At 41.6% G+C, this 27179-nt stretch overlaps 1 protein-coding gene across 1 annotated transcript in view; it reads right to left on the reverse strand.

Moving 5' to 3' along the window:
- Window positions 1–1043: 1043 nt before the first annotated feature.
- The window catches only part of LOC140191766 (uncharacterized), a 51163-nt gene continuing 25027 nt past the window's right edge, over window positions 1044–27179 (reverse strand). Inside the window, exons 2-6 of the mRNA XM_072249487.1 lie at window positions 21650–21736; window positions 8553–8588; window positions 6973–7143; window positions 6234–6323; window positions 1044–5488 (exon numbers count right to left, since the gene is read on the reverse strand). Of these exons, the coding sequence (XP_072105588.1) occupies window positions 3701–5488; window positions 6234–6323; window positions 6973–7143; window positions 8553–8588; window positions 21650–21736 (2172 nt within the window). The 3' untranslated portion in view covers window positions 1044–3700. The remainder of the gene's footprint in view (window positions 5489–6233; window positions 6324–6972; window positions 7144–8552; window positions 8589–21649; window positions 21737–27179) is intronic.

The following is a 27179-nucleotide window of genomic DNA, read 5'->3' on the forward strand; positions in this document are numbered from 1 at the left end:
GTTACAATGAAAATGAAAACTTGGGAGGATGTCATTGCTGACAGTATTGTACAAAGGCAGTCCATTATCTGCAGTAGGTGCCTGGGCTGATTCTGATCACTGCGTACACAGGATGAATTCCTCAGTCAATTATTATTAGCAACTAATAAAGTTTTGTAGTACTGTTGTTCTATTGGTAGTGTTCCAATTTGTTCTACATTTCATTTAAATACATCATTTATTACTCAGTTTGTCTCTTTTATATCTTTTTAACAATTTTCATGAAACTTCAGCTAATTGGAACAGCCGTTTAATTGGGCCAAAATACACTGGTCCTACCTTGTTACAATTAACTGCAATCAACTGTTTTTGCCTTTTCTTTGTAAATATGTGTGTGTTTTAATACACAATCATTTATAAAAAAATATAACTTTTGCAAAGTACACAATTAAAAACTGAGGGAAAGGTCAATGACCTGAAAAATTAACCCATTGATAACTTGGTGAGCATTTCCAGTTTTCATATTTTTAAAGACTAAATTTCATAAGAATGTTATTTTGATATATTTGACAGGATTTTACAAAAGGTATAACAAAATTACTTATTTTTAAACAACTGTTTCTACATTAGACAACAATGAAAATTAGAATGGAGATGCTGGAAATCTAAAATAACAGGAGAAAATGCTGGAAATACACAGCAGGTTAGGCAGCATCTGTGTGGAGAGAAACATAATTAATGTTTCAAGTCAAAATCTCTTGGTCAGAGTAAGAAACCAAGAAGCTAGCAAAGCTGCAGGGAGGGTGTCTCTTTCAAATAAAACAGAATGACCATGTCTAGTCAATGAGTGAACAGGAGCGGAGTTTCCCAGATGTAAAGGAATATGCGCCACAAGCAGACAAGGTTGATGGGGGTGGGGTGGGAAGAAAGAAACACGTAAATTAGTGTCCAACACAGGTTCAGAAGCTGGACCTTGAACATTTTGTCATGTGTACTGTTTGAATGATGTATTTTGTATAGCTGCGTACACTTGAAACAACATTGCATAATATTGAAAGAATACATCTTGTTCATTTAAATTTTAATTTTTGATTTGATAAGTACAAGAATGTGAATACTATTTACATTCAGAAACAAACATCAAGCTGGTTGAGCACACCTTCTAGTGGAAGAATGCTTGTATTACAGTGGATTGCAGCTCTCACAGTCCTCAGGGCTATAGTATAGGACTTATTTATTCATTTTATTTATTGAGATACAGTGCAGCATAGGCCGTACTGGCCCTTTTGTTAATGATAAACCAATAATAGGGCCCCTCACAGACTGGTAATTACCACGAGGTAATTTCCTACTGTCTGCTGGACCCATTTATAGAGGAAACATCAAATTAAGGCTGGGTTGACTGCTTAAGGCTCAGTATGTCAGAGTGGAAAGGAAGTGAATAAAGGCGTGGTGAGTGAAGCAGAGAACAGATTACTGGAGGATCAACAACAGTAGGTGCACAGGCACAGTCATAAAGGAGTAAAATAGCTCCTGCTTCTTTAGAAGTATTATTTAGGTAATCCAAAACCCAGCTCTCAACTTGCCCAACTCCCATTCACCTGAAATCCCTGTACTTGCTGTGCCTTTAGCTGCTTGGGTCCCAAGCACTGGAATCCCCCAAAACACACTTTCTTCCTTTAAAACATTCCTTATCAAACAACCATGGACCAAACTTTTGGTAATTTAATACTAAATTTGTATGGTTCATTGTAAATGTTTTGGTTCACATCAGCAGCAATGACTCAATTTGCATAATTACATTATGTTAAAAGTGCTGAATGGAATAGCTATTATCATGAAAAGCAAGAAGTCACACTAACAACTTGGACTCTCATTTTCTTATGATACAGGAGCAACTTTGTGGCTCTTGCATCATCCCTTCCCACATCCATTCTAACCTAGTCTCTCTCATGCCCATTAACAAGCCCCTGATTCTCCAACCACCTAGCTACATTGGGGAAATTTTCAGTCGGCATAAATAACTTACCAGTTCTGATGACTACTCAGCCACCTGAAACATTACTCTGGTCCCATTCCCCAAGATGTTGCTGGTCCTGCCAAGTATTTCCAGCATCTTCTGTTTGTATAACCTGCCAATTAGCAACTCTTTGGGATGGGGGAGGAAACTGGATGGGTTTCCTCCCACAGTCCAAAGATGTACCAGGTGGGTTAATCAGTCATTATACATTTTCCCATGATTAGGTCAGGGTTAATCGGGTTTGTCAGGGGTTGCTGGGGTGGTGTGGCTCGAAGGGCCGGAAGGGTCTACTCAGTGCAGTGTCTCTAAATAAAATTTCCTTCTGCAAAATGTGACGTCAACAAAGGAAACAGGGCGAACACCTTAGAGATTTTGTTTTTTAAAAATTCATTGTTGGAATCTGGGTATCACTGATTAGCCCAACATTTAATGCCCATTCCTAATTGCCCTTCAGACATCTAAGTGGTTTGTTAGGCCATATCAGAATCAACAATATGGGGTTGGTCTGAAGTGACACATATAGGCTTGAGTACATAAGGATGGCAGCTGTCCTTCCCCCAAAAGATGTTTGCAATCCCATTGGGTTTTACATTAATGTTACATTGTTGTTGTCATCATTGATCATTAGTTGTTGCTTCAAATTATTGATTCAATTTAATAGCAGGCGGGATTTGAACTTGGGCCTCTGAATTGTTCATCCAGGCCTCTTAATTACTTGTTGAGTAATTTAACCTCTGTGTTGCATTGTACCAGAGCTACCAGTTTACATTTGGTAGATTGAAAGAACATCGCACTTGCCCATAACAGATCATGAACTTGCAATTCAGGGTCCCATGTTGATTTAAGACCCCTTTTTGCCATCTTATCATAAAGTGGACAGAACATGGATGGTCATGCTCATCTTAATCATAAATAGTGTTGAAATGGACTAACCAGTGGCATTTCAATAAAGAAAATGGACCTGGTGCAAACTCAAATCAGAGAACACGTTTCTTTGTAGAAGTGATTATTGTGGAGGCAGCAAGATCCAGAAATTAGTTCACTACCTACCTCCCAACTGGATCAGTGGAAAAATTCAAACCTCTGAATTGTTAGTGGGCGATTTCATACAGGTTTTGAGTTGAAGTTGAAAATCTAGCTCCTACTCTTCCTTGCCATGACATTTAATAGTTATTTAACAGTTTATGTAAGTTGAGGCACCTCAGAATATTTAACTTGTTTTCCCCAAACCACAGAGGTTAGCATACACAACTGCCTAGAATGTGTAGGAGATGTCTTTGCATTCATAAATGTTTCTACAACTCCACTGCTAACTTCTTCTAATTCAGGCTAGTACAGATTTCTGGAATGAGCAAGGTGAAAGAGTAACAGCCTATAACAAAGGCAAATGTAGCTTATTACATAAAAGACTTATAAACAATAATAAGGTGGGCTATTTATTCCCTTGTCAATTAAATCCCAAAATCTGGGACAGAATGAATCAAGGAAAGTGATAATAAAACTACTTCCACTTATGCTGAACTTATTTACATTCAAAGTGTGATTTATGCTTCAGCTAAAATGTGAAAGTCATTGCAAAAGAATCAATGTGAAGACAATTTTAAAAACCCAATTCAAACTTGTGCCAGGTTTGTGCAACTTCAAAGCCTTTCTTCTCCGTTCAGTCTGAACATTCTGCAGTTGAAACCCACGACAGGAGTCCTACGAAACCTGACATGTGTCTCCATTTTTAGTATGTCGCCTGGTGCTCTCACTTCTATTCAAACTTTGCCCATGCCCCATGTCATCATTATTTGGGGTGCTTTCAGGATCTTCTTCAATGTCTGGTTTCCTTTCTTCAGTGCACGTGGCAGTTCTTAGTTCAGTTGCATCATACAATTCTTTAGCAGATGGATCATTTATGACTCCCCCCATTTCCTTTTCAAATTCCTGTGCAGTTTTACTTCCTCCTGGTTGCTGAAATATACTTTCCACCCGTCTCTTCCAGGATGAATCATCCCTTTCCTCCTCATAGTCAGCACCTGGTGATTCCAATTCTTTCTTCTCTTTTGCCACAGATTGTCCTTGGTTTGCAGGCACATGTTCTCCATTCTGCTCTTTTCTTTCCCCATGCATCTCACTCCTGCAGACATCAACATTGTCTTTCCTGCTCATTTTCCCTTCACTTTTTGCAAGGCTTTTTTGTGGCATTATCGTTGTAATCACTTGCACAAACATTTCAAAAGGGCCCTTCTCCTTCCCTCCACTGCCTTCCTCAGTGTTGCCATCACTGTGTATTTGTTTCCCTTTCCCCTTCCCCTCAGCAGGTTCACCCATTACAGTTTTGTGTCCTTGCATGTCTAGACCTATGTTAATCTTGTTCATATCCTTATCTGCATTGTTCTCTTGTAATTGACATAGTCTTGCTTTTTCATTGGTATTCTCTCCTCCTTCCCTTCTACTGCAAGCTTCTCCATTTATTTTATCAATAGAACTTTCCAAATCCTGTTTCAGATTCATAGAAACTCCGTCTTTTGCAAGATTTGGAATGGTTTCCTTCATGCCCCAAAACTGATTGGTGACCTCTTCTCCATCTCTGCCACTCTCCATCCATTTATCATGAGCTCTTGCAACACCATCAAGAAAATCCTCTCTGCTGCTTTCCATTACCAATTTCTTGTGACTTTTATCTGTGGACATTGCTTCTCCGTTCCTTTCTTCAATTCCCTCCCATCTGGGCTCTCCATGGGTTACTCCGTGGTCTTGTATGAACTCCCCTTGGCCGAGAACCCCTGTTACACTTCCACAAACTTCTGTTGATTCTCCTTTTACAGTCTCCAGGTTTTTCCCATCATGTATTTGCATCATAATGGTTTTCTTTTGTTCAATTTTCTCTTTTACTTCCTCTTCCACCGTGTTCAAAGAATCATCACAGAATTGGCCTCTTGTTGCAGCCTCATTTTCACTTTGGTTTTCATTGAGCGCAGTCTCTTCCAAAGCAACTTTACTTACCTCAAAGATTAGTTCTTTCTCTTCTTGTCCTTTAGAAGCTTCGGTTTCCTTATGTTCCGAGTCCCTGCCTTCACTGCGCAACATTAGAGGCTCTGTTTCACTACCACTACCTTCCATGGCTTTATTTGATTTGAATCTTTCAGTTTCATATTGAAGGTGGTTCACATTTTCTGCAACTGTTATATTCTCACCATCCTTAATCAGATGAGTAGAGTCCTTCACATGCATGTCATCTGTACCTTGTGTGAATGTGTTCATGCTTCTCTCTTTGTGCTTTCCATTTGAGATCTCCTCCGGTATTTTTCTTTTATGTTTAGTTTCAAAGCATTTCTGCACACCACCTACAAGGTTTGATGCTGAGTTCTGAAGTTTCTGCACACTATTTATCTCAAAATCATCCAATTTCAACTCCATTTTCCTTTCATCCAAGTTTTCCTCCTGTTTAAGGTTGCTCTGAAGACCTTCATCCATATTCTCTGTAGCAGTTATTTCAATAGCCTGTGGAAATACACCACAATTAATGTGTAAAGTAAACCATAGGTTATAAGATTCAGCAGTTATTTTTACTGTCAGGAAGGTTTAAGACTGGCAGATGAACAAACAGGAATAGGGAAAAGACTGTTGCTTTTTAAAAATAAACAATGTTTGATGATTTGGAATGCACTGTCCTGGAAAAGTCAGAGGAAGCAAATGCTAAAGTAAATTTCAAAAGGGCATTGAATGAAAACAAAATATTATGGGGCTGAGGGGAAAGAAATTCTAATTGGAAAGTTTTATCAGTGAGCTGGGACAGAAAATAATGTACAAAATGGCCTCCTTCGCACTATGATACTAATGAGGGAAATTATGTATATTTTTAAAAATCATCTCAAGGGCAATTAATAAAGAAGAATTTTTAATGCAGATGCTGGAAATCTTGAGTTACAAACAAAATGCTGGAGGAACTCAGCAAGTCAGGCAGCATCTATGGAGAGGAATAAACTTCCACTGATGAAGGGTCTTCATCAACTGTTTATTTCCCTCCATAAGATGCTGCCTCAATTGTTGAGTTTCTCCAGCATTTTGTGTGTGTTGCTCATAGGAAATTAAATGGTTTCTTCTTTTAAAAAAGAGATTGAGGGGAGGGCTCAAAAGATAAAACAAGGCACCCAGGATTTCTGAGAAAGCTTTCCATTGATTGGATGTAATTTCCCCAAAGCCCGAGCTGCAATGCAACACAAGCCGATAACGCAATAACTCTTACTTCACACTTCTTTCTCCCTTTCAGTTGCTCCTTCATGCAATTAGTTTGCTGCAACAGTGAATATTTAGCAACTTTCTGTGTTTCCAGCTCCTGTTAATGGAATGAGAGAGCAGTCATCACTCAACAAGCTTTCATACATATACTACAGGAATTTTCATTTACTGCTCTTTGAAAGAAAAAGAATATGTCCACTTTCTTCATTTATTTTTGCATCCAACACTTTTTGGTCACTGAATGTAATTATCGCTCTCCCCCAGCTCTGTTGTAATTTTTTGCTGTAACCCCACCACCCACAAACATCAGTACAGCATTATTACTCCTCTATTGACATTCTGTATACCAGTTGATATGGCCTTGGGATCAAATTGTAGCACTTGTGCATGAAATAATGGTATAGTGCACAGAGTTAAGACTGTGAAACATTGTGCCCCTGGAATTGCACTGTGCAAATAGTATGCTAAAAGGGAAGAGTTAATTCATCAACATCAAAAGGTCCAATCTTCCACATCCATGGCAAACATGAACAGTGGTACTAGACAGAGCCACTAAATATTAGAGATTGGGGGATCTCAGCTAGGTGTGGGGTGCAGCAAGGAATACAAGGCCATTATTGATGGAGCTACATTGACAAGAGGGCAATTTCAGGCTCTGACATCTTCACATGATTGTTATTGTCTTGAAAACCAATGGGCATTGTTCCTTCAGTTTAGAAGTAAATTTGAAAGCAAGGACTTGGTACCTTGGTTACTTGCTTGTATTTCCAGTGAAGCTCGGCCAGCTCTTCCTCGGTGCCTTCCAGAACATCTTTTAGCCGCTCCACCTCATACACGAGTAAAACCTTCTCAGTTTCCAAATGACGAATTGACTCAATTGCATCAAAGTACTTTTCTTTAAAATCTTCCTGGGTTTTCTAAACACAAGCAATATAAAAACTGTGGTTTATGTTCACAGAGGAAACATTATTTCAATAATCATTTCATTATGTGTAATACCATGGGTAACTGTAGATGCATGAACAGAAGAATATGCAAGGAAGTAAACAACACTTAGAAAGATGGAATTAAAAAATCTCATCAGCCCAGATTCTGCTTTTTCCTCCCAAAGATATTTGTCACAGATTCCCAACAAAATGATATAAACCACTTCCTTCAAGAAGGCAGTGTCATATTGGGATAACAGAATTGAATGTTAGGACAAAGAATCAAATATTGCCCTGTTTGACCCTCCTTGCTGTTTGAGGCGTAATCAAAAGATGTCCTGTGTGGCATAAAAAAATGTTACAGTGGCACCCTGGAATATTCATAGAATTATTTTTAGTGCCCAGGAGAAACTGTAGAGTCTCATCCTCCTGAAAATATCATTAGTTATCCCTCAATTAATAAGCTGGGTATAATCATAATGGAATGTTGCAAATTCCCTACGGGATGGAATGAAATTGGTGATCTTAATAACCTTCTTTAAGTTTCATATTTTCTTTGACATTTTACCAGTTAAGTCATGCATTACAGTAATAAAAGAAACAACAGTGCTCAATTTTCTTAAGAGACCTGTCATGGGGATGCAAAATGAATATTTACTTTATACTTTATTGTCGCCAAACAATTGATACTAGAGCGTACAATCATCACAGCGATATTTGATTCTGCGCTTCACGCTCCCTGGATTACAAATCGATAATAAATATTAAAAATTTAAATTATAAATCATCAGTAGAAAATAGAAAGTAAGGTCGTGCAAAAAAAAAACCGAGAGGCAGGTCTGGATATTTGGAAGGTACGGCCCAGATCCGCAAGCACATGAAAGACCATCCATAGTAAATTAAAGGCTTGCATTGGTATACCAAAATGTTCCTCAAGAAATCTGGTGACATAATAAGTAGTAAGCCACTTGGCCCTTCACACGTGTTCCACCATTCAATGAGATCATGACCGATGTTTTACCAATTTCCTGTACCAATTGCACATCCTTCAACTCTCTTAATAGTAAAAAATCTATTGATTTCTGTCCTTAATACAATTCTCTGAGCCTCCTCTTGGGTAAAGAATTCCAAAGATTCACTGCCTCTTTTTCTCATTTCTGTACTAAGTAAATAACCCCTTATTTTGAGCCTGTTCCAGACATCCCAGGCTGGGAAAATCCCCAATTCCACATCTACCCCCATCAAACCCATAAGAATTTTGTAGGTTTCAATAAAATCACCTCTCACTCTTCAATCACAGAGTGCTAAGCTTTTCTGAATGGCAGGAACTGCAATTAATTGATTAGTCACCATCAGTAATTATTCTTTCTGGAATAGACTCTAAACAGGAAAACACTTACGTGGTCAGCATCTTCTGTTTCCATTAGCTCCTCACTCTGTGAAATAGAGATATGGTAAAGAGAATTATTATATATTAGTTCAAGAGCAAATCTTAAATAATCAAAGCCCCATCTCCATTTCCCCTACCAATAAAAGCCTGGCTCTTTCCTGCTATTAATTCAATTAACTTTTCCCTTTAATTTGTTCCACAGATTATGATAAAAGATGGACACAACATCCAAATAGGACCACTCTCAGCCTTCTGTTGGTTTGCTGTGGTTTCTACCCAAGAAAGAGCAAGAAGAACAAGAACATCCTCGTGGGAAGTCTACCCCAACATGTAAGTTGTGTTGCATCTTATAAACATTTATCATGCTGAGGAAATGCCACACAAAAGCTCACCTTGCAATTCAAGATTGCAGATTTACAACCTTTGTGAGACCATCAAGCTATTAGGCCAAGAGGGGTCTCTACTGGACCTGAGCCATCAATTTGGCAATGTACTGGTTCCTGGGAGGCTCTGGAAATTTGTTTAATAACAACTATTCTGTATCCTCAAACTTCCAGCTTCAGATGTATTTGGCTTACAAGCACAAACAATATTTCATGATAGAAACATAGAAACCCTACAGCACAATACAGGCCCTTCAGCCCACAATGCTGTGCCGAACATGTCTTTACCTTAGAAATCACCTTAGAAATCACCCATAGCCCTCTATTTTTCTTTTTTTTTTAATTTTATTTTTATTTGGATAAGGAATTCACAAATATCATGTACTTTTTTCACACATATAACCTTTTCCTTTTTTTTAATATGTATAAAACTACAATTATTTATACATTCTTAAGTACACATTGAGATGATATAAAAGGAAAATAAACATTTAAATAGATAATTATGTACTGTGGTAAATCTAACCTATTAGGCTAAGTAATGGAATTAGTTGTTAAGAAAAATGGTAATAATAGTTTCCATATAACCCTTCTGGACCATTTCCACTGGTCCAAAATGTTGTATATAAGCCTATGTATCAACCATTGTAGGTGTTTATATCCTAATTTGTTCATGCTTGCTCCTGCCCGCAGACATAATTATCCAATCCCCATGTACTTATTTACTTAATTTTTTCATTTTTTTTATCCCTTTCCCAAATCTTTCCCTTTACTTGTGTTAATTCTCTATTTTCCAAAAGAAAACAAAAAAAAAACCAAACATTTAGACTAGGGGTGCTTACGTTAGCAATATTACTGTGTTGATGAGAAGAGCAGTATAAATCATTAGGAGAGTCATCTAAGGTCTGCTCGCATTGGGGTTATATATTCAATCCATTTATTCCAGATTTGATAAAATTTCTCTTTTTGAGTTCTCAGGGAGTAAGTCAACTTTTCCATTTTAAATATTTCCAAGATAATTTCGTACCAATCTTCTAATGTAGGTGGTATTGGATTTAGCCATTTTCTAGTGATTGATTTCTTACTTGCCGCTAAGAGGGCCTGCAGCAACTTTATATCTTCCTTCTGTTCAAGAAACAATACATGCCCCAAATAGAGCGTCTCAAAGTTCAGAGGTATCTGGGACCTAAGTACCTTAACTAATGTTCTATGAATACCTTCCCAAAATAGACTTAATTTAGGGCAATCCCAGAAAATATGAAAATGATTTGCCTCCTTGGAGCTGCACTTTCTCCAACACATCACATTTGTATCTTTATATTTTTCCTGATATGGGGTCTTGAAGTATCTTATAATGTTTTTCCAACAATGTTCTCTCCAAGTCAAAGAATTAGTCGAGGACCATTGAAAGCTGCAGATTTTCTCCCAAGCCTCCTCTGAAAGTACCAACCCCGCTTCTTTCTCCCACTTCTCTTTAATATACAGTGTATTTACATTTTTAGCATGGGAGACTGCATTATATAATCGAGAAACTGATTTACTAGGTATTGAACTGCAAGCCGAATTCAGAATCTTGAAAAATTCTAATTCTACTGTTGATAGGTCTGTATATCTACAACTCTGGTTAACATAGTTTCGTACTTGAAGGTACCTAAAAAAGTCATTATGTTCTAGGCCATGTTTGTCCTGCAGAATTTGGAAACTTTGTAATACTCTTATCTATAAATGAGAGGTAGGTTGTAAGACCTTTCTTTATCCATAGCTCAAATCTTTTATTTCCTCTGTTGGGAAGGAATTCGGTATCATATGCACACCATCTAAAGAGTTTTAACATGTTATTAATTCCACATGTATTAATCACCTTCTGCCATACTTTTAATGTAAGATTTATCCAAGCGTTTTTAAATTTTTCCAACTGGGCCATCAATCCTTTGTCAGCTATTGAGGCCTGAAGAGGAAAACTGTCAACTAATCCAAATTCTATTTCCTTCCATCTAACCTTATATTCCCTATTACACCAATATAACAGAGGTGTTATCTGTGAGGCATAAAAATAATTTCTCAGGCAAGGAAGAACCATACCTCCTCCTTCCTTCCCTAACTGTAAGGTATTATATCGAATTCTAGGTTTCTTTCCTTGTCAAATGAAGCGGGAAATCCATTTGTCCCATTCCCTGAATTGATTATCATCCACCTCCACCGGTAAGGTACGGAAAAGATACAATAACCAAGGAAGAATATTCATTTAGCCCTCTATTTTTCTAAGCTCCATGTACCTATCCAACAGTCTCTTAAAAGACCCTATCGTATCCGCCACCACCGCCGTTGCCGGCAGCGCATTCCACGCACTCACCACTCTGCATAAAAAAAACTTACCCCTGGCATCTCCTCTGTACCTACTCCCAAGCACCTTAAAACTGTGCCCTCTTGTGCTAGCCATTTCAGCCCTGGAAAAAAGCCTCTGACTATCCACATGATCAATGCCTCTCATCATCCTATACACCTCTATCAGGTCACCTCTCATCCTTCATCGCTACAAGAAAAGGCCGAGTTCGTTAAACCTATTCTCAGAAGGCATACTCCCCAATCCAGGAAACATCCTTGTAAATCTCCTCTGCACCCTTTCTATGGTTTCCACATACTTCCTGTAGTGAGGCAGCACAGTACTCCAAGTATACTGTAACATTACCTCTCGGCTCTTAAACTCAATCCCACGATTGATGAAGGCCAATGCACCATATGCCTTCCTAACCACAGAGTCAACCTGTACAGCAGCTTTGAGTGTCCTATGGACTCAGACCCCAAGATCCCTCTGATCCTCCACACTGCCAGGAGTCTTACCATGAATACTATATTCTGCCATCATATTTGACCTACCAAAATGAACCACGTCACACTTATCTGGGTTGAACTCCATCTGCCACTTCTCAGCCCAGTTTTGCATCCTATCGATGTCCCACTGTAACTTCTGACAGCCCTCCACACTATCCACAACACACCCAACCTTTATCTCATCAGCAAACTTACTAACCCAACCTTCCACTTCCTCATCCAGGTCATTTATAAAAATTACAAAGAGAAGGGGTCCCAGAACAGATCCCTGAGGCACACCACTGGTCACCGGCCTCCATGCAGAATATGACCCATCTACAACCACTCTTTGTCTTCTGTGGGCAAGCCAGTTCTGGATCCACAAAGCAATGTCCCCTTGGATCCTATGCCTCCTTACTTTCTCAATAAGCCTTGCATGGAATACCTTGTCAAATGCCTTGCTAAAATCCATATACACTATCAAATGAATAAAACAAAAGTCGAACACATCAGGGAAATGTGACAGGATTAAATGGAGAAAGAGCAGGGTGTAGAAGGTCTATTGGACAGCTCTCAAAAAGAGCCAGCATGAGCACACATTCTCTTTTGATGCTCCATATTCTATTACTCTGTTTATCTGGCTAAAGTATATTATTTCACCTATTCCCTCCCCCACCTTCCTTAACTAACTTTCTCTCTCTCCCGCTCCCAGTTCTGATGGAGGGTCCCGGATGGTCCTGACAAAGTGTTTCCAGCATTTTCTGTCTTTGTTTCTAAAAACAATTGTGGAAGGAACAGGCAGGATACACAATAACCTCTGTGTTCCGTGCTGTAAGAAAAATTGTGAATTATTGCGGTAAGACAAATTTTTGGTGGGCTGTGATCAAAGTGAGAAATCGTTTGTTAGCGAAGCAGCGTGAGGTTTAAAAAGAGCTTAGGGTCTTTCGGAACTTTTTGGTGGGCTGCAATCATAGTGATCTCTAAGGCACTTGACAGAGGCCAATTAAAAGCAGCAGCAAGGTGTAAGCAGAGTGGCCATTGTTGGAGCAGACAGTGTTAGAGTGGCCAGGCTTAGGCAAGAATAGGCGCAGGCTAGAACTTAAGCTTGACTAGTCAGATGTATAACAAGTGTAGGCGGGATGGCAGTTAAGGCAGTGGAATGTCTCTCCTGTGAGATGTGGGATGACTACATCTGCAAGTAGTACACCCAACTTCAGCTCCTGACTAACAAAGCCAAGGAATCAGAAACAACAGGAATTCTGCAGATGCTGGAAATTAAAGCAACACACATCAAAGTTGCTGGTGAACGCAGCAGGCCAGGCAGCATCTGTAGGAAGAGGTACAGTCGATGTTTCGGGCCGAGACCCTTCGTCAGGACTAACTGAAGGAAGAGTGAGTAAGGGATTTGAAAGTTGGAGGGGGAGGGGGAGATCCAAAATGATAGGAGAAGACAGGAGGGGGAGGGATGGAGCCAAGAGCTGGACAGGTGATAGGCAAAAGGGGATACGAGAGGATCATGGGACAGGAGGCCCAGGAAGAAAGACAAGGGGGGGGGGGGACCCAGAGGATGGGCAAGAGGTATATTCAGAGGGACAGAGGGAGAAGAAGGAGAGTGAGAGAAAGAATGTGTGCATAAAAATAAGTAACAGATGGGGTACGAGGGGGAGGTGGGGCCTAGCGGAAGTTAGAGAAGTCGATGTTCATGCCATCAGGTTGGAGGCTACCCAGACGGAATATATGGTGTTGTTCCTCCAACCTGAGTGTGGCTTCATCTTTACAGTAGAGGAGGCAGTGGATAGACATGTCAGAATGGAAATGGGATGTGGAATTAAAATGTGTGGACACTGGGAGATCCTGCTTTCTCTGGCGGACAGAGCGTAGATGTTCAGCAAAGCGGTCTCCCAGTCTGCGTCGGGTCTCGCCAATATATAAAAGGCCACATCGGGAGCACCGGACGCAGTATATCACCCCAGTCGACTCACAGGTGAAGTGTTGCCTCACCTGGAAGGACTGTTTGGGGCCCTGAATGGTGGTAAGGGAGGAAGTGTAAGGGCATGTGTAGCACTTGTTCCGCTTACACGGATAAGTGCCAGGAGGGAGATCAGTGGGGAGGGATGGGGGGGACGAATGGACAAGGAAGTTGTGTAGGGAGCGATCCTCCCACTTCCTCCAAACTAAAGGTGTAGCTATGGGCACCCGTATGGGTCCTAGCTATGCCTGCCTTTTTGTTGGGTTTGTGGAACAATCTATGTTCCGTGCCTATTCTGGTATCTGTCCCCCACTTTTCCTTCGCTACATCGTCGACTGCATTGGCGCTGCTTCCTGCATGCGTGCAGAACTCGTTGACTTTATTAACTTTGCCTCCAACTTTCACCCTGCCCTCAAGTTTACCTGGTCCATTTCCGACACCTCCCTCCCCTTTCTAGATCTTTCTGTCTCTGTCTCTGGAGACAGCTTATCCACTGATGTCTACTATAAGCCTACTGACTCTCACAGCTATCTGGACTATTCCTCTTCTCACCCTGTCTCTTGCAAAAACGCCCTCCCCCTTCTCGCAATCCCTCCGTCTCCGCCGCATCTGCTCTCAGGATGAGGCTTTTCATTCTAGGACGAGGGAGATGTCTTCCTTTTTTAAAGAAAGGGGCTTCCCTTCCTCCACTATCAACTCTGCTCTTAAACGCATCTCCCCTATTTCATGTACATCTGCTCTCACTCCATCCTCCCGCCACCCCACTAGGAATAGGGTTCCCCTGGTCCTCACCTACCACCCCACCAGCCTGCGGGTCCAACATATTATTCTCCGTAACTTCCGCCACCTCCAACGGGATCCCACCACTAAGCACATCTTTCCCTTCCCCCCCCCCCCCCTGCATTCCGCAGGGATCGCTCCCTACACAACTCCCTTGTCCATTCGTCCCCCCCATCCCTCCCCACTGATCTCCCTCCTGGCACTTATCCGGGTAAGTGGAACAAGTGCTACACATGCCCTTACACTTCCTCCCTTACCACCATTCAGGGTCCCAAACAGTCCTTCCAGGTGAGGCGACACTTCACCTGTGAGTCGACTGGGGTGACATACTGCGTCCGGTGCTCCCGATGTGGCCTTTTATATATTGGCGCGACCTGACGCAGACTGGGAGACCGCTTTGCTGAACATCTACGCTCTGTCCGCCAGAGAAAGCAGGATCTCCCAGTGGCCACACATTTTAATTCCACATCCCATTCCCATTCTGACATGTCTATCCACGGCCTCCTCTACTGTAAAGATGAAGCCACACTCAGGTTGGAGGAACAACACCTTATATTCCGTCTGGGTAGCCTCCAACCTGATGGCATGAACATCGACTTCTCTAACTTCCGCTAGGCCCCACCTCCCCCTCGTACCCCATCTGTTACTTATTTTTATGCACACATTCTTTCTCTCACTCTCCTTTTTCTCCCTCTGTCCCTCTGAATATACCTCTTGCCCATCCTCTGGGTCCCCCCCCCCCTTGTCTTTCTTCCTGGGCCTCCTGTCCCATGATCCTCTCGTATCCCCTTTTGCCTATCACCTGTCCAGCTCTTGGCTCCATCCCTCCCCCTCCTGTCTTCTCCTATCATTTTGAATCTCCCCCTCCCCCTCCAACTTTCAAATCCCTTACTAGCTCTTCTTTCAGTTAGTCCTGACGAAGGGCCTCGGCCTGAAACGTCGACTGTACCTCTTCCTACAGATGCTGCTTGGCCTGCTGCGTTCACCAGCAACTTTGATGTGTGTTGCAAGGAATCAGAGCTGGAGCTGAGTGCATGCAGGACCATCTGGGAGGCTGAAAACCTTAGACGAGTTTTTTTTTAAACTGAGGTGGTCACACCCAGAGTGCAGGCTTCAGATACAGGTGTTCCCTGCTTTTCGAACGTTTGCTTTACGAAACCTCACTTTTATGAAAGACCTACATTAGTACCCTGTTTTCGCTTTCAGAAGGTGTTTTCACTGTTACGAAAAAAATTCAGCACGCGATAAAAAGCAGCGCGCGCCCCCCGGATTCGGAACTGCATTCTCGCCAGCATTGCTTAAACACGTGCCTGTGAGCAGTCTTTTGCAAGATGAGTTCTAAGGTATCAGAAAAGCCTAAAAGAGCTCGTAAGGGTGTTACACTTAGCGTAAAACTAGACATAATTCAGCGTTTCGATCGTGGTAAACGAAGCAAGGACAAAGTGAGTTTGGCTTGTGGAAGCTGACGAAGATGATGTTGAAGAGGTTTTGGCATCCCATGACCAAGAACTGATAGATGAAGAGCTGATGCAATTGGAAGAGGAAAGGATAACAATCGAAACCGAATGAGTAATGATAAAGTATGACTTTAATTTTGAAAGGGTACGTAGGTTTAGGGGATATTTGCAAGATGGTTTGAGTCCTTACAAAGAACTGTATGACAGAAAAATGCACGAGGCTAAGCAGTCAAGCAAGCCTTCCACATCAGCCACAGCAGACGACGAACCTTGACCTTTGACATCGAGGCAGGCAGTCATAGGAGAAGGTGACCTGCCTGCCCTGATCAACGCTGAGATGACACCCCATGTCCCACCACCCAGGCCACGGACAGATACTGATTCGCGGAGAATGCAGCAGTAGCCGGGAGGCACAGAGCACATCTTTAAGGAAAAAGCCGAAATAAACATGCCAATTATTAGGTGCCGCCCCACACATAATTGTCGGCCCAGATCAAAGGCAATGCAATCGGCAATGATCTGGGCCGACAATTACGTGTCAGGCAGCATGTAATTAATTAGCATGTTTAGTTCAGCTTTTTTCTTAAAGATGTACTGGGTGCGTCCCGGCTACTGCTGGACCCCTGCATGCTTCGCAGCAATGTATCGGCTGGTGGCCCGGACGGTGGGGGCCACTGCACCACCCCAACCTCCGACGACTCAGTCTAACACACCATCATCAATGTGCTCGGTGCTGTCCCGATTCCCATTAGTGATACTACACTGTACATACATTATTTATACTTTATATTGGCTGTGTATTTTTACGTGTTATTTGGTACGATTTGGCAGCTTCATAGCTTAAAGGTTACTGGAGAGAGTGTTCTTGCCAACAGCGCTAGCGTGAGATTTTCTGCTGGCGGCGCTTGCGTGAGATTTTCGCTACGGAGAACAGTTCAGTAATGATCGTGGAAAGGTACTTCTACTTTATATAGGCTGTGTATTTATCATATCATTCCTGCTTTTACTATATGTTACTGTTATTTTAGGTTTTGTGTGTTATTTGGCATGATTTGGTAGGTTATTTTTGGGTCTGCAAACGCTCACAAAATTTTCCCATATAAATAAATGGTAATTGCTTCTTCGCTTTACAACATTTCGGCTTACGAACCGTTTCATAGGAACGCTCTACCTTCGGATGGCGGGGGAAACCTGTAGTAGGTGGGTGACCACCAGGAGAAGTAAGGGGAGGAAGCAATGAGTGCAGAGTTCCCCTCAGTACACCCTTTTAGATACTGCTGGGGTGAAGGGGTGACCTATCAAGGCACTGAGGCAGTAGCCAGGCCAGTGGCACTATGGCTGGCTCTGAGGCTCAGCAGAGAAGGGTAAAGTCAGGAAGAGCAATAGTTAAGGAGATGGACTGGAGATTCTGTGGCTACTAAAGAGAAGCCAAGTTGTGGTGTTGACTCCCAGGCACTCGGGTCCAGGATTTCTCAGAGCAGCTGCAGAAGATTCTCAAGGGGCAGGGTGAGCAGCCAGAGATCGTGGTACACATTGGCGCCAATGACATGGGTAAAAAGAAGGGGAAGAGGTCTTGTGCAGTGAGTATAAGGAGTTAAGGAAAAGGCTGAAGAGCAGGATGATTTGGCAGATGAATGAATTGCTGAGGAAGTGGTGCAGAGGGCAGAGTTTCAGATTTCTGGATCATTGAGATCTCTTCTGGGGGAGGCATGACCTACACAAAAAGGACAGGTTACACCTGAACTCAAGGGGGATCAACATTTTGTGGGCAGGTTTGCTAGAGCTGTTGGGAAGGGTTTAAACTAATTTGGCAAGGAGATGGGAAACAGAGTGATAGGGCTGAGGATGGGGCAGTTGATGTACAGGTCATGTAGTGACTCAGGAAGGGCAGGCAGATGGGGTAAAATTGCATTCAGTGGGACAAGTTGAAGTGTAACATGGGAGCAAAATTCAAAAAGGGTGACGAAGAGGACGGAGAGCACTATATTTGACTGCATGCAGTATACGCAATAAGGTAGATGATCTTGCAGCACAGTTACAGATTTGCAGGAATGATGTTATGGGCATCACTGAGTTGCGGCTGAAAAAGGATTATAGCTGGGAGCTTAACATACAAGGATACACATTGTATTGAAAGGACAGGCAGGTAGGCAGGAGTGGCTTTGTTGATTAAAAAATACGAAATCAAATCCTTAGAGGTAACATAGGATCAGAAGACAGAATCCTCATGGGTAGAGTTAAAAAACTGCAAGGATTAAAAAAAAACCTTGATGGGTACTATATACAGGCCTCCCAACAGTAGCCAGAATGTGGGCTACAAATTACAATGGAAAATCGAAAAGGCATGTCAAAAGGGCAATGTCACGATAGTTATGGGGGATTTCAATATGCAGGGAGATTGGGAAAATCAGGTTGGTGTTGATTTTGGATCCCAAGAGAGGGAATTTGTAGAATGCCTACAAGATGGCCTTTTAAGAGCAGCTTGTGGTTGAGTCTACTAGGGGATAGGCAATTCTGGATTGAGTATTGTGTAATGAACCAGATTTGATTAAGAAGCTTAAGGTACAGGAACCATTAGGAGACAGCGATCATAATATGATAGAATTTATCCTACAGTTGAACAGGGAGAAGATTAAGTCAGATGTATCAGTATTACAGTGGAATAAAGGGAATTACAGAGGCATGAGAGAGTAGCTAGCCAAAGTTGATTGGAAGGGTACACCAACAGGAATGGTGGCAGAGCAGCAATGGCTGGAGTTTCAGGGAAAAACTCAGAAGGTGCAGGATAGATACATCCCAAAGACGAAGGTATTCTAAAGGGAAGATGAGGCAACCAAGGCTGACAAGGGAAGTCAAAGACAGCATAAAAGCAAAAGAGATGGCATGTAATAGAGCAAAAATTAGTGGAAAATTAAAGGATTGGGAAGCTTTTAAAAACCAATAGAAGGCAACTAAAAAGCAACGAGAGAAAGGATGAAATATGAAGGTAAGCTAGCCAATAATACCAAAGAAGATACCAAAAGTGTTTTTTCCAGATATATAAAGAGTAAAAGAGAGGAGAGAGTGGATATTGAACCACAGGAAAATAAACCTGGAGAGGTAGTAATGGGGGACAAGGAAAATGCAAATGAACACAAAAAGTATTTTGCATCAGTCTTCACAAGTAGTATGCCAGAAATTTGGAAGTGCCAGGGTGCAGAAGTGAGTGAGGTTGCTATTACTATGGAGAAGGTACTTGGGAAACTGAAAGGTCTAAAGGTAGATGAGTCACCTGGACCAGGTGAACTTCACATCAGGGTTCTGAAACACTCCAGGGTTCTGAAAGAGGTAGCTGAAGAAATTGTGGAGGCATTAGTAATGATCCTTCAATAATCACTAGATTCTGGAATGATTCCAGAGGACTTCAGAATTGCAAATGTCACTCCACTCTCTAAGAAAGGAGGGAGGCAGGAGGAAGAAAATTATAGGCCAGTTAGCCTGACTTCAGTGGTTGGGAAGATATTGGAGTCCACTACTAAGGATGAGGTTTCATGGTACTTGGAGGCCAAAGTCAGCATGGTTTCCTAAAGGGGAAATCTTGCCTGACAAATCTGTTGGAATTCTTTGAGGAAATAACAGGCAGGATAGACAAAGGACATTGAATGTGGATGTTGTTTGTCCTGACGAAGGGTCTCGGCCTGAAACGTCGACTGTACCTCTTCCTAGAGATGCTGCCTGGCCTGCTGCGTTCACCAGCAACTTTGATGTGTATTGCTTGAATTTCCAGCACCTGCAGAATTCCTCGTGTTTGGATGTTGTTTACTTGGATTTTCAGAAGGTCTTTGAAAAGGAGCAGCACAAGGCTGCTTAACAAGAAAGAGCCCACGGTACTACAGGAGAGACACTAGCATGGATAGTAGATTGGCTGACTGGCAGGAGGCAAAGAGTGGGAATAAAGGGGACCTTTTCTGGTTAGCTGCCAGTGACTACTGGTGTTCCACAGGGATCTATGTTAGGACCACTTCTTTTCACATTATATGTCAACAATTTGGATGATGGAATTTATAGTTTAGAGGCCAAGTTTGCAGACAATACAAAGACAGGTGGAGAGGCAGGTACTGGGAAGGAAGCAGGGAGTCTGCATAAGGATTTTAAGTGACTGATGGAATATAGTGTAGGGAAGTGTATGGTCATGCACTTTGGTAGAAAGAATGAAGGCATGGACTATTTCCTAAATGGGGAGAAAAATCTAAAATTAAAGGTGCAATGGGACTTGAGATTCCTTGTACAGGATTCCCTAAAGCAGGTGTTCCTAGCCTTTTTTAAGCCATCAAACCTTACTATTAACCGAGGGGTCCATGGACCCCCAGGTTGGTTAAACCTGCACTAAAGGTTAACATGCAGGTTCAGTTGGTGGTAAGGAAGGTAAAGGCAATGTTAGCATTCATTTCCAGAGGACTAAAATACAAAAGGATGTAATGCTGAGGGTTTATAAGAAACAAGCCATACCACACTTGGAGCATTGTGAGCAGTTTAGGGCCCTTTATCTAAAAGATGTGCTGGCACTGGAGAGAGTCCAGAGGAGGCGCACGAAAATTATTCCAGGAATGAAAGGGTTAATGTACAAGGAGCATTTGATGGCTCGGGGCCTGTACTCATTGGAGTTTAGATGAATGAGGAGGGAATCTCATTGAAACCTATTGAATATTGAAAGGCATAGATAGAGTGGATATGGAGAGGATGTTTCCTGTTGTGGGGGAGTACAAGACTAGTGGGCCCAGCCTCAGAATAGTGATATGTCCATTTAGAACAGAGATGAGGAGGAGTTTCTTTAGCCTGGGGTTGGTGAATCTATGGAATGTTAGCATTCATTTCCAGAGGAGTTGTAAAAGCCAAGTCATTGGGTGTATTTAAGGTGGAGGTTGATAAATTCTTGATTGGTCTGGGTGTCAAAGGTTATGGGGAGAAGGCAGGAGAATGAGGTTGAGAGGGATATTAAATCAGCCATTATGGAATGGTGGAGCAGAATCAATGGAACATGTGGCCTAATTATGCTTCTATGTTTTTGGTGAATGTGTTTGACAAAATCAAGTTGTCATGTTTTGATGCCAGCTTTAAAACACACCCAAACTTCAAAATCCAATTTGAATATTGAAATCTCAGTTATTTTTAAGGAAGCACGCTTTTTGTATTTCTGTCTGGATGCAAATGCTTTAACTTCACTAGTTCCCTTTGTGCCCGTTTATTTAAGGGAATGATACTTAAATAGTTTAATTGTGCATCATTCAACAATCTCATAATTCACTTCAATAACAAATCTAATTACCTTCCTTTTTACATTTCCTGATCATTTAAAAAGTGGGGAGGGGTTCTTGGACTTTAAAAAGAAATCAACATCAATTTATCAAGCAAAATACTCAAGCATTCCATATTTTTTCTTGGAATAACTAAGTAACAAATATTACATTCTTAGTCAATTACTGTAACGATCTGGTTGAAGAATATCTTTGCTGGCCAGTGTAACACTTTTTCTTGCAACTTTTGCATATAATGGTGTCAAGATATGCAATTCCTATGGACCTTGGAAGAGACAGTTTATAAAACAGTATCCAAATGAACAGATTTTTTGTAAGGTTGTTTTAAGTGTCATTGTTTTCAGTGATTCCTCTCATCATTCATGTGCTAATGACAACAATGAGTAACAGTGCATTTTGAACTTGTGTTTTACCTCTTGTTGCTGTTGCATCAGTTTCGTCACACAAGCCTCCTTGGCCTCAGCAAGTGAAGCTTTCCTGGAATTGAATTTTGCATCAGCCTACAAGAGGAACAGAAGGGGAGTGATGCACACAATGGCCACCAGACAAAGTCAAGAACACATTTCCTTACAATGTAGAAGGCAATTGTTTGATTCATCAAATCCATGCAGACTCACATTTGTCCCATTCCCCCACCTATCTCCCCAAAATTTGTTCTCTTTCTATGCCCTTCAGCTGCACCGATTCTCTTACTGCCCACCTACAAGCAGCCAATTAAGGTACTAACTAGCACATCTTTGGGATGTGCAAGAAAAGCCACAGACTTACAGGAAGAACATGCAAACTCTTCACAGACAGCTGGTTCTTTGAAGTGGCTGCACCACTGCTCTGTTCAGTTTTTTTTAAATATAAACTGAAGAGGTTGCTTTTTGGCTCATTATTGTCCCATGTACAGAGATACAGCGAAAAGCTTTTGTCTGCACGCCATCTGGTACATCCTTCCATACGCAAGTACACAGGGATAGTGAGAGAGGAGAACCAAGAGGTAGAAAATAGTGTCACAGATATCAAGAAGGCGCAGTTCAATTGTGGCAACACTATCTCCTGTTTCTCGACAATATCTCTGTTTCTTGTGCAATGTCTGTAAACTCTGGGGTTATGGTGGGAGGGGGGTATCAGTCGGGTACAATCTCCTTCACTAACAAAGCTCCACATTCAGTTGAATCTGCTGGCCTTGCAGCACTTCATGTATTTGCTATGTTGATTGAGGTGTGTTTGCATGCCTTACTGAGTACACATGAAGCTTGTCCTCTCGTTTGTTTACAGGTCCCAGGTTAACAGCACAGTTCCAACTGCAATGAGCCAGAACTGCACTAGAACTGGATTCCACTCTCCCCCTCCCCCACATCCTCTTTCAAGTGCTGATGATAATGAAGTTTCTTTAAAATTTTCTACTAATGCAAAAGAAATCCTAGAAAAGTACTTGTGGATATACATGTTATTGGCAAGGTTTTGTTTCGGTTGAACAGGTTCTAATTCCACCACAGAGAATATATATTCAAAACACTGGATGTACAACGTAAAAAATGGCACTTGGCCACACACTGCTTTCTCCTGTCCTCACAGGATTAAAGCCATGGATCAGTTAAGGTTGATGCTGACATTTAGGTCCACACTATTCCTCTCTAAATGCACACCATTCAACAGCTTGATTGCTTTCTTACTTCTCTCGATTGTTTACCCTCCAAAAACAAACCTACCCACCCCCCAATGAGATTGCTAAACTTTACTTGCTCTGCAGAATACACCGATTAGTCAATGCAGTAATCTGAATTTGTCACATTTTTGAGGTGCAGCCAAGCCTTCCTTCCAACTTTGAGCATGTTTGTAAAGCACATGGGTCAGGGACAAAGTCCAAGACCAGTACTGGATTTACAAACTTCCCCAAAAGGCTTCAAAACTTCCCAGAAGTCACGCAGTTCATTTATTTATTCCTTATTCTTTCAAATCTACCTTCAAAAATAACAAATGAAGGCAGCATACAATGTCTCTTTGAACTGATGAATGTCAGATCATTCTGAACTCATTATTTTGAGAAAGTTAGTGCTAAGCAGTTGGACACATTTACACAAAGGTGGTGTAAGAAATGTTCCTTCTAGTGGGTGCTGGCTGCCTCTCTTTCCTGGATGAGTTTATCCTCATTCTTGGCTGGCACTGGGGTGCTGGGGCTATAAATGAGTTACAGAGCACAGTCGTGCTTGTCAGCATGTTGCTGAGCCTCCTTCACCCTCTCCATCTAGCACCACCCCTCCTATACACTTCTGAAACCTACACTTACCACAGTAAGCACCTCCAGGGACACCAACCATCTCCGCTAAACTTTTCACATTCACTGGGAAGGACATGTAAGTATGCCATCCCAGGGCAAGGTCCTCAGCATGGAGGTCCTGTTCACACACAGTGAGTTGCATAGGGCAGGCTACATCATTTGTATGATACTAGATTTCAGTAACAGACTCTGAGCTCTGTCTTAAGAGGAGATTACAAGGAAGGCAGAGGAAAAGATGCAAGTACATGCTCAATGCAACATTTCCAATGACTCCTGGAAATCCCTGGCCAGGAACTGCTCAAAGTGGGGAGGTGTGTTTGGGCTGGCATTGAGAACTGAAAAAATGTGCACTAGCAGCACACGGAAGTTCAAAGTAAATTTATTATCAAAGTACGTACATGTCTTCATATATTACCTTGAGATTCATTTTATTGTGGGGCATTTATAGAAAAAATAAATACAATAGAATTTATGAAAATCTTTAGAAACTGACAAACAACTGAATTGCAAAATAAGACAAATAATTCCGAGAACATGAGTTGTACAGTCTTTGAAAGTGAGACCCTATTTTGTGGAATCAGTTCAGCATTGTGGTGAGTGAAGTTATCCATTCTGGTTCAGGAGCCCAATGGTTGTAGGGTAATAACTGTTCCTGAACTTAGTGGTGTGGGACCTAAGGCTCCTGTACCTCCTTCCCGATGGTAGAAACAAGAAGAGAGCATGGCCTGGTTAATGGGAGTCCTTGATGACCGATGCTACTTTATTGTGGCAGTGCTCTTTGCAAGCCTTACATAAACAGAAGGTGTACACCATCTGATAAACTGGCCACCCTCCCATCCCACTACCCACCTCTTGTCCCATCTGTAGAAGAGTCTACAGCTCCCACACTGGCTTCAGTCACCCCAGAACTGGAGCGGAAGCAAGACACCATCTATCCCAAAGGACCGCCTAGAACAACTCTGTCAAGAGCTATTTCCTTTAGAGGGGAGAACAAAGTGAGGTGGTGGGGTGGGGGGGAGAACAAAGTGAGGTGGTGTGGGGAGAACAACATCACAAATCTCCAACAGCTCATGACCGAGAAGTGCATCAACCTTTGGGCCATAATGTTGTACCAAACTAATTAAACACCAACTAAACTAATCCCTTCTGCCTATACAATATCCATTTCTCTGCACATTCATCTGCCTATCTAAGAGCCTCTTAAACACCCCTGTCATTTACCAGGCCCTTAGATAGCAAACCAAACAGCACATTTCAGTTACCCACTACTCTGTGTAAAAACTTGCCCCACGCATCTTTAAATTTTCCCCTTTCATCTTACTGTAAATGTATGAGTAGCAGGTTTTGGTTTGGTTCATCCATGCACATTCTTTTGCAACTGTGCACTTTTGTTGTAATTTTAGAGGGAGCACACACATTTGTGACGCTAGAAAGTTTGTGAACCCTGTAGAATTTTCTCTATTTCTGCAAAAACATGACCTAAAATATGATCAGATCTTCAAACAAGTCCCAAAACTAAATAAAGAAAACTCCAATAAATACACAAAAAATTATACTGGTTCATTTATTTATTGAGAAAAATTATCCAATATTACATGTGTTTGCTGGAAAAAGTATGTGAACCTTTGCTTTCAGTAACTGGTGTGACCCTCTTGTACAGCAATAACTTTAACCAAATGTTTCCGGTAACTGTTGATCAGTCCTGCACATTGGTTTGGAGGAATTTTAGGCCATTTCTCCTTATAAAGTTGCTTCCTTGCATGAACTGCTTGCCTTAGTTCTTTCCACAACATTCCTATAGCATTAAGGTCAGGAATTTAACTCGGCCATTCCAAAAACAAATTTTCTTCTTTTTAAACCATTCTGTTGTTGATTTACTCATCTTTGGGATCACTGTCTTGTTGCATGATCCAACTTCTATTAAGCTTCAGGTGATGGACTGCTACCCTGACATTCTCCTGTAAAGTGTCTTGATAGAATTTTGAATTCATTGTTCCCTCAACAATTGCAGGTTGCCCAGGCCCTGATGCAGCAAAGCAGCCAAACCATGATGCTCCTTTCACCATGCTTCACAGTTGGGATGAAGTTTTGGTGTTGGTTTGCAGTGCCCTTCTTCCTCCAAACATAGCAATGTGCATTTCTGCTAAAAAGTTCAACTTTTGTCTCATCTGTCCACAGAACATTGTCCCAGAGCATTGTAGAACATCCAAGTGGTCTTTTGCAAACTTGAGACATGCAGCCATATTTTTTTGGAGAGCATTTGTTTCCTCTGTGGTGTCCTTCCATGAACACCATTCTTGTCCAGTGTTTTTCTTATGGTGGACATATGAACAGAAACCTTAGCCATTTCTAGAGATTTCTGCAGGTCTTTTGCCATTACCCTTGGGTTCTTTTTCACCTCCTTCAGCATTGTACATTGTGCTCTTGGTGTGGTCTTTGCAGGATGCCCACCCCTAGGGAGAGTAGCAACAGTACTGAATTTCCTCCATTTGTAGACAGTTTTTCTTACTGTGGACTGATGAACACTCAGGTCTTTAGAAATGTTTTTGTAGCCTTTTCCAGCTTCATGCATCTCTACAATTCTTCTAAGGTCCTCTGAAAGTTGTTTTGATCGAGGCATGGAGCACATAAACAGATCTTCCTTGAGAACAGCAGGGTCTGTCAGTAATCTGACTGTGTCTTTTCTTTTTTTAAATAGGGCAGAGCACCTCTACAACCCATATGTCCAATCTAAACTCATTGATCAGAACATCTGACTACAAATATCTTTTGTAGAAAGCATTACCCCAAAGGTTTACATACTTGTCCCCAACAAATACAAGGAATATTGGATCATTTTTCCCCAATGAACAAGTATAATTTTTTTTGTGTTCTTTATCTAGTTCTAGGAGTTGTCTGAAGATCTGATCATATTTTATGCAAAAATAGAGAAAATTCTACAAGATTCATAAACTTTCTAGCACCACTGTATATACATATACTGAACACATAAATCGCAAGTCTATGGGCAGGGTAGAAGACAAGACCGGCTATGTGAGATCATACTCCTTGCAGTTGCCTCCCATGTCAAAAGTCACTGTCGAGTGTTTCAAAGAACTGCTACCCAAGCAAACTGCTCAGGAAGATTGGTTTGTGAAATATGGAAGGAGGTCAAGGAGCTGTAATTTTTCTATACTCAACCATTCCATCCAATTCACTGGTTACTGAGTTTTACAATTAGTGCTTAGAATTAAACATTGATATAGTGTATAAGGAGGCCATTTGGTCTGTCAATTGTGTTCATGCTTTGAATGAGATGTTCAGTCCCTTCTTCTTGTTCTTTCCCCACAGCCTTGTAAATGTTTCTCTTTCAACTATTTACCCACTACCAACAACTTCATACAGTTTTTATATACAGTGAAATTGTCCCAAAGTATTCAGGGAACCAACATATTCTGACATCAAGCCATGGAAGGGTAAAGAAACAGGAGGGTTTAGGATCTTAGCAGCTGGTAGCATGGTTGGCAAGGCAGAGCATCATGCTTGTGGGCAGCAAGCTTGTGTAGCATTTAGCATAACGCTTTACAGTGCCAGCAATCATGGTTCAATTTCGGCTGCTGTATGCAAGGAGTTTGTACGTTCTCTCCACGACTGTGTGGGTTTCCTGCCACATCCCAAAGTAGCACATCTAAGGG

Source organism: Mobula birostris, chromosome X (genome assembly GCF_030028105.1).
Source record: "Mobula birostris isolate sMobBir1 chromosome X, sMobBir1.hap1, whole genome shotgun sequence".
In the NCBI taxonomy this organism is placed as follows: domain Eukaryota; kingdom Metazoa; phylum Chordata; class Chondrichthyes; order Myliobatiformes; family Myliobatidae; genus Mobula; species Mobula birostris.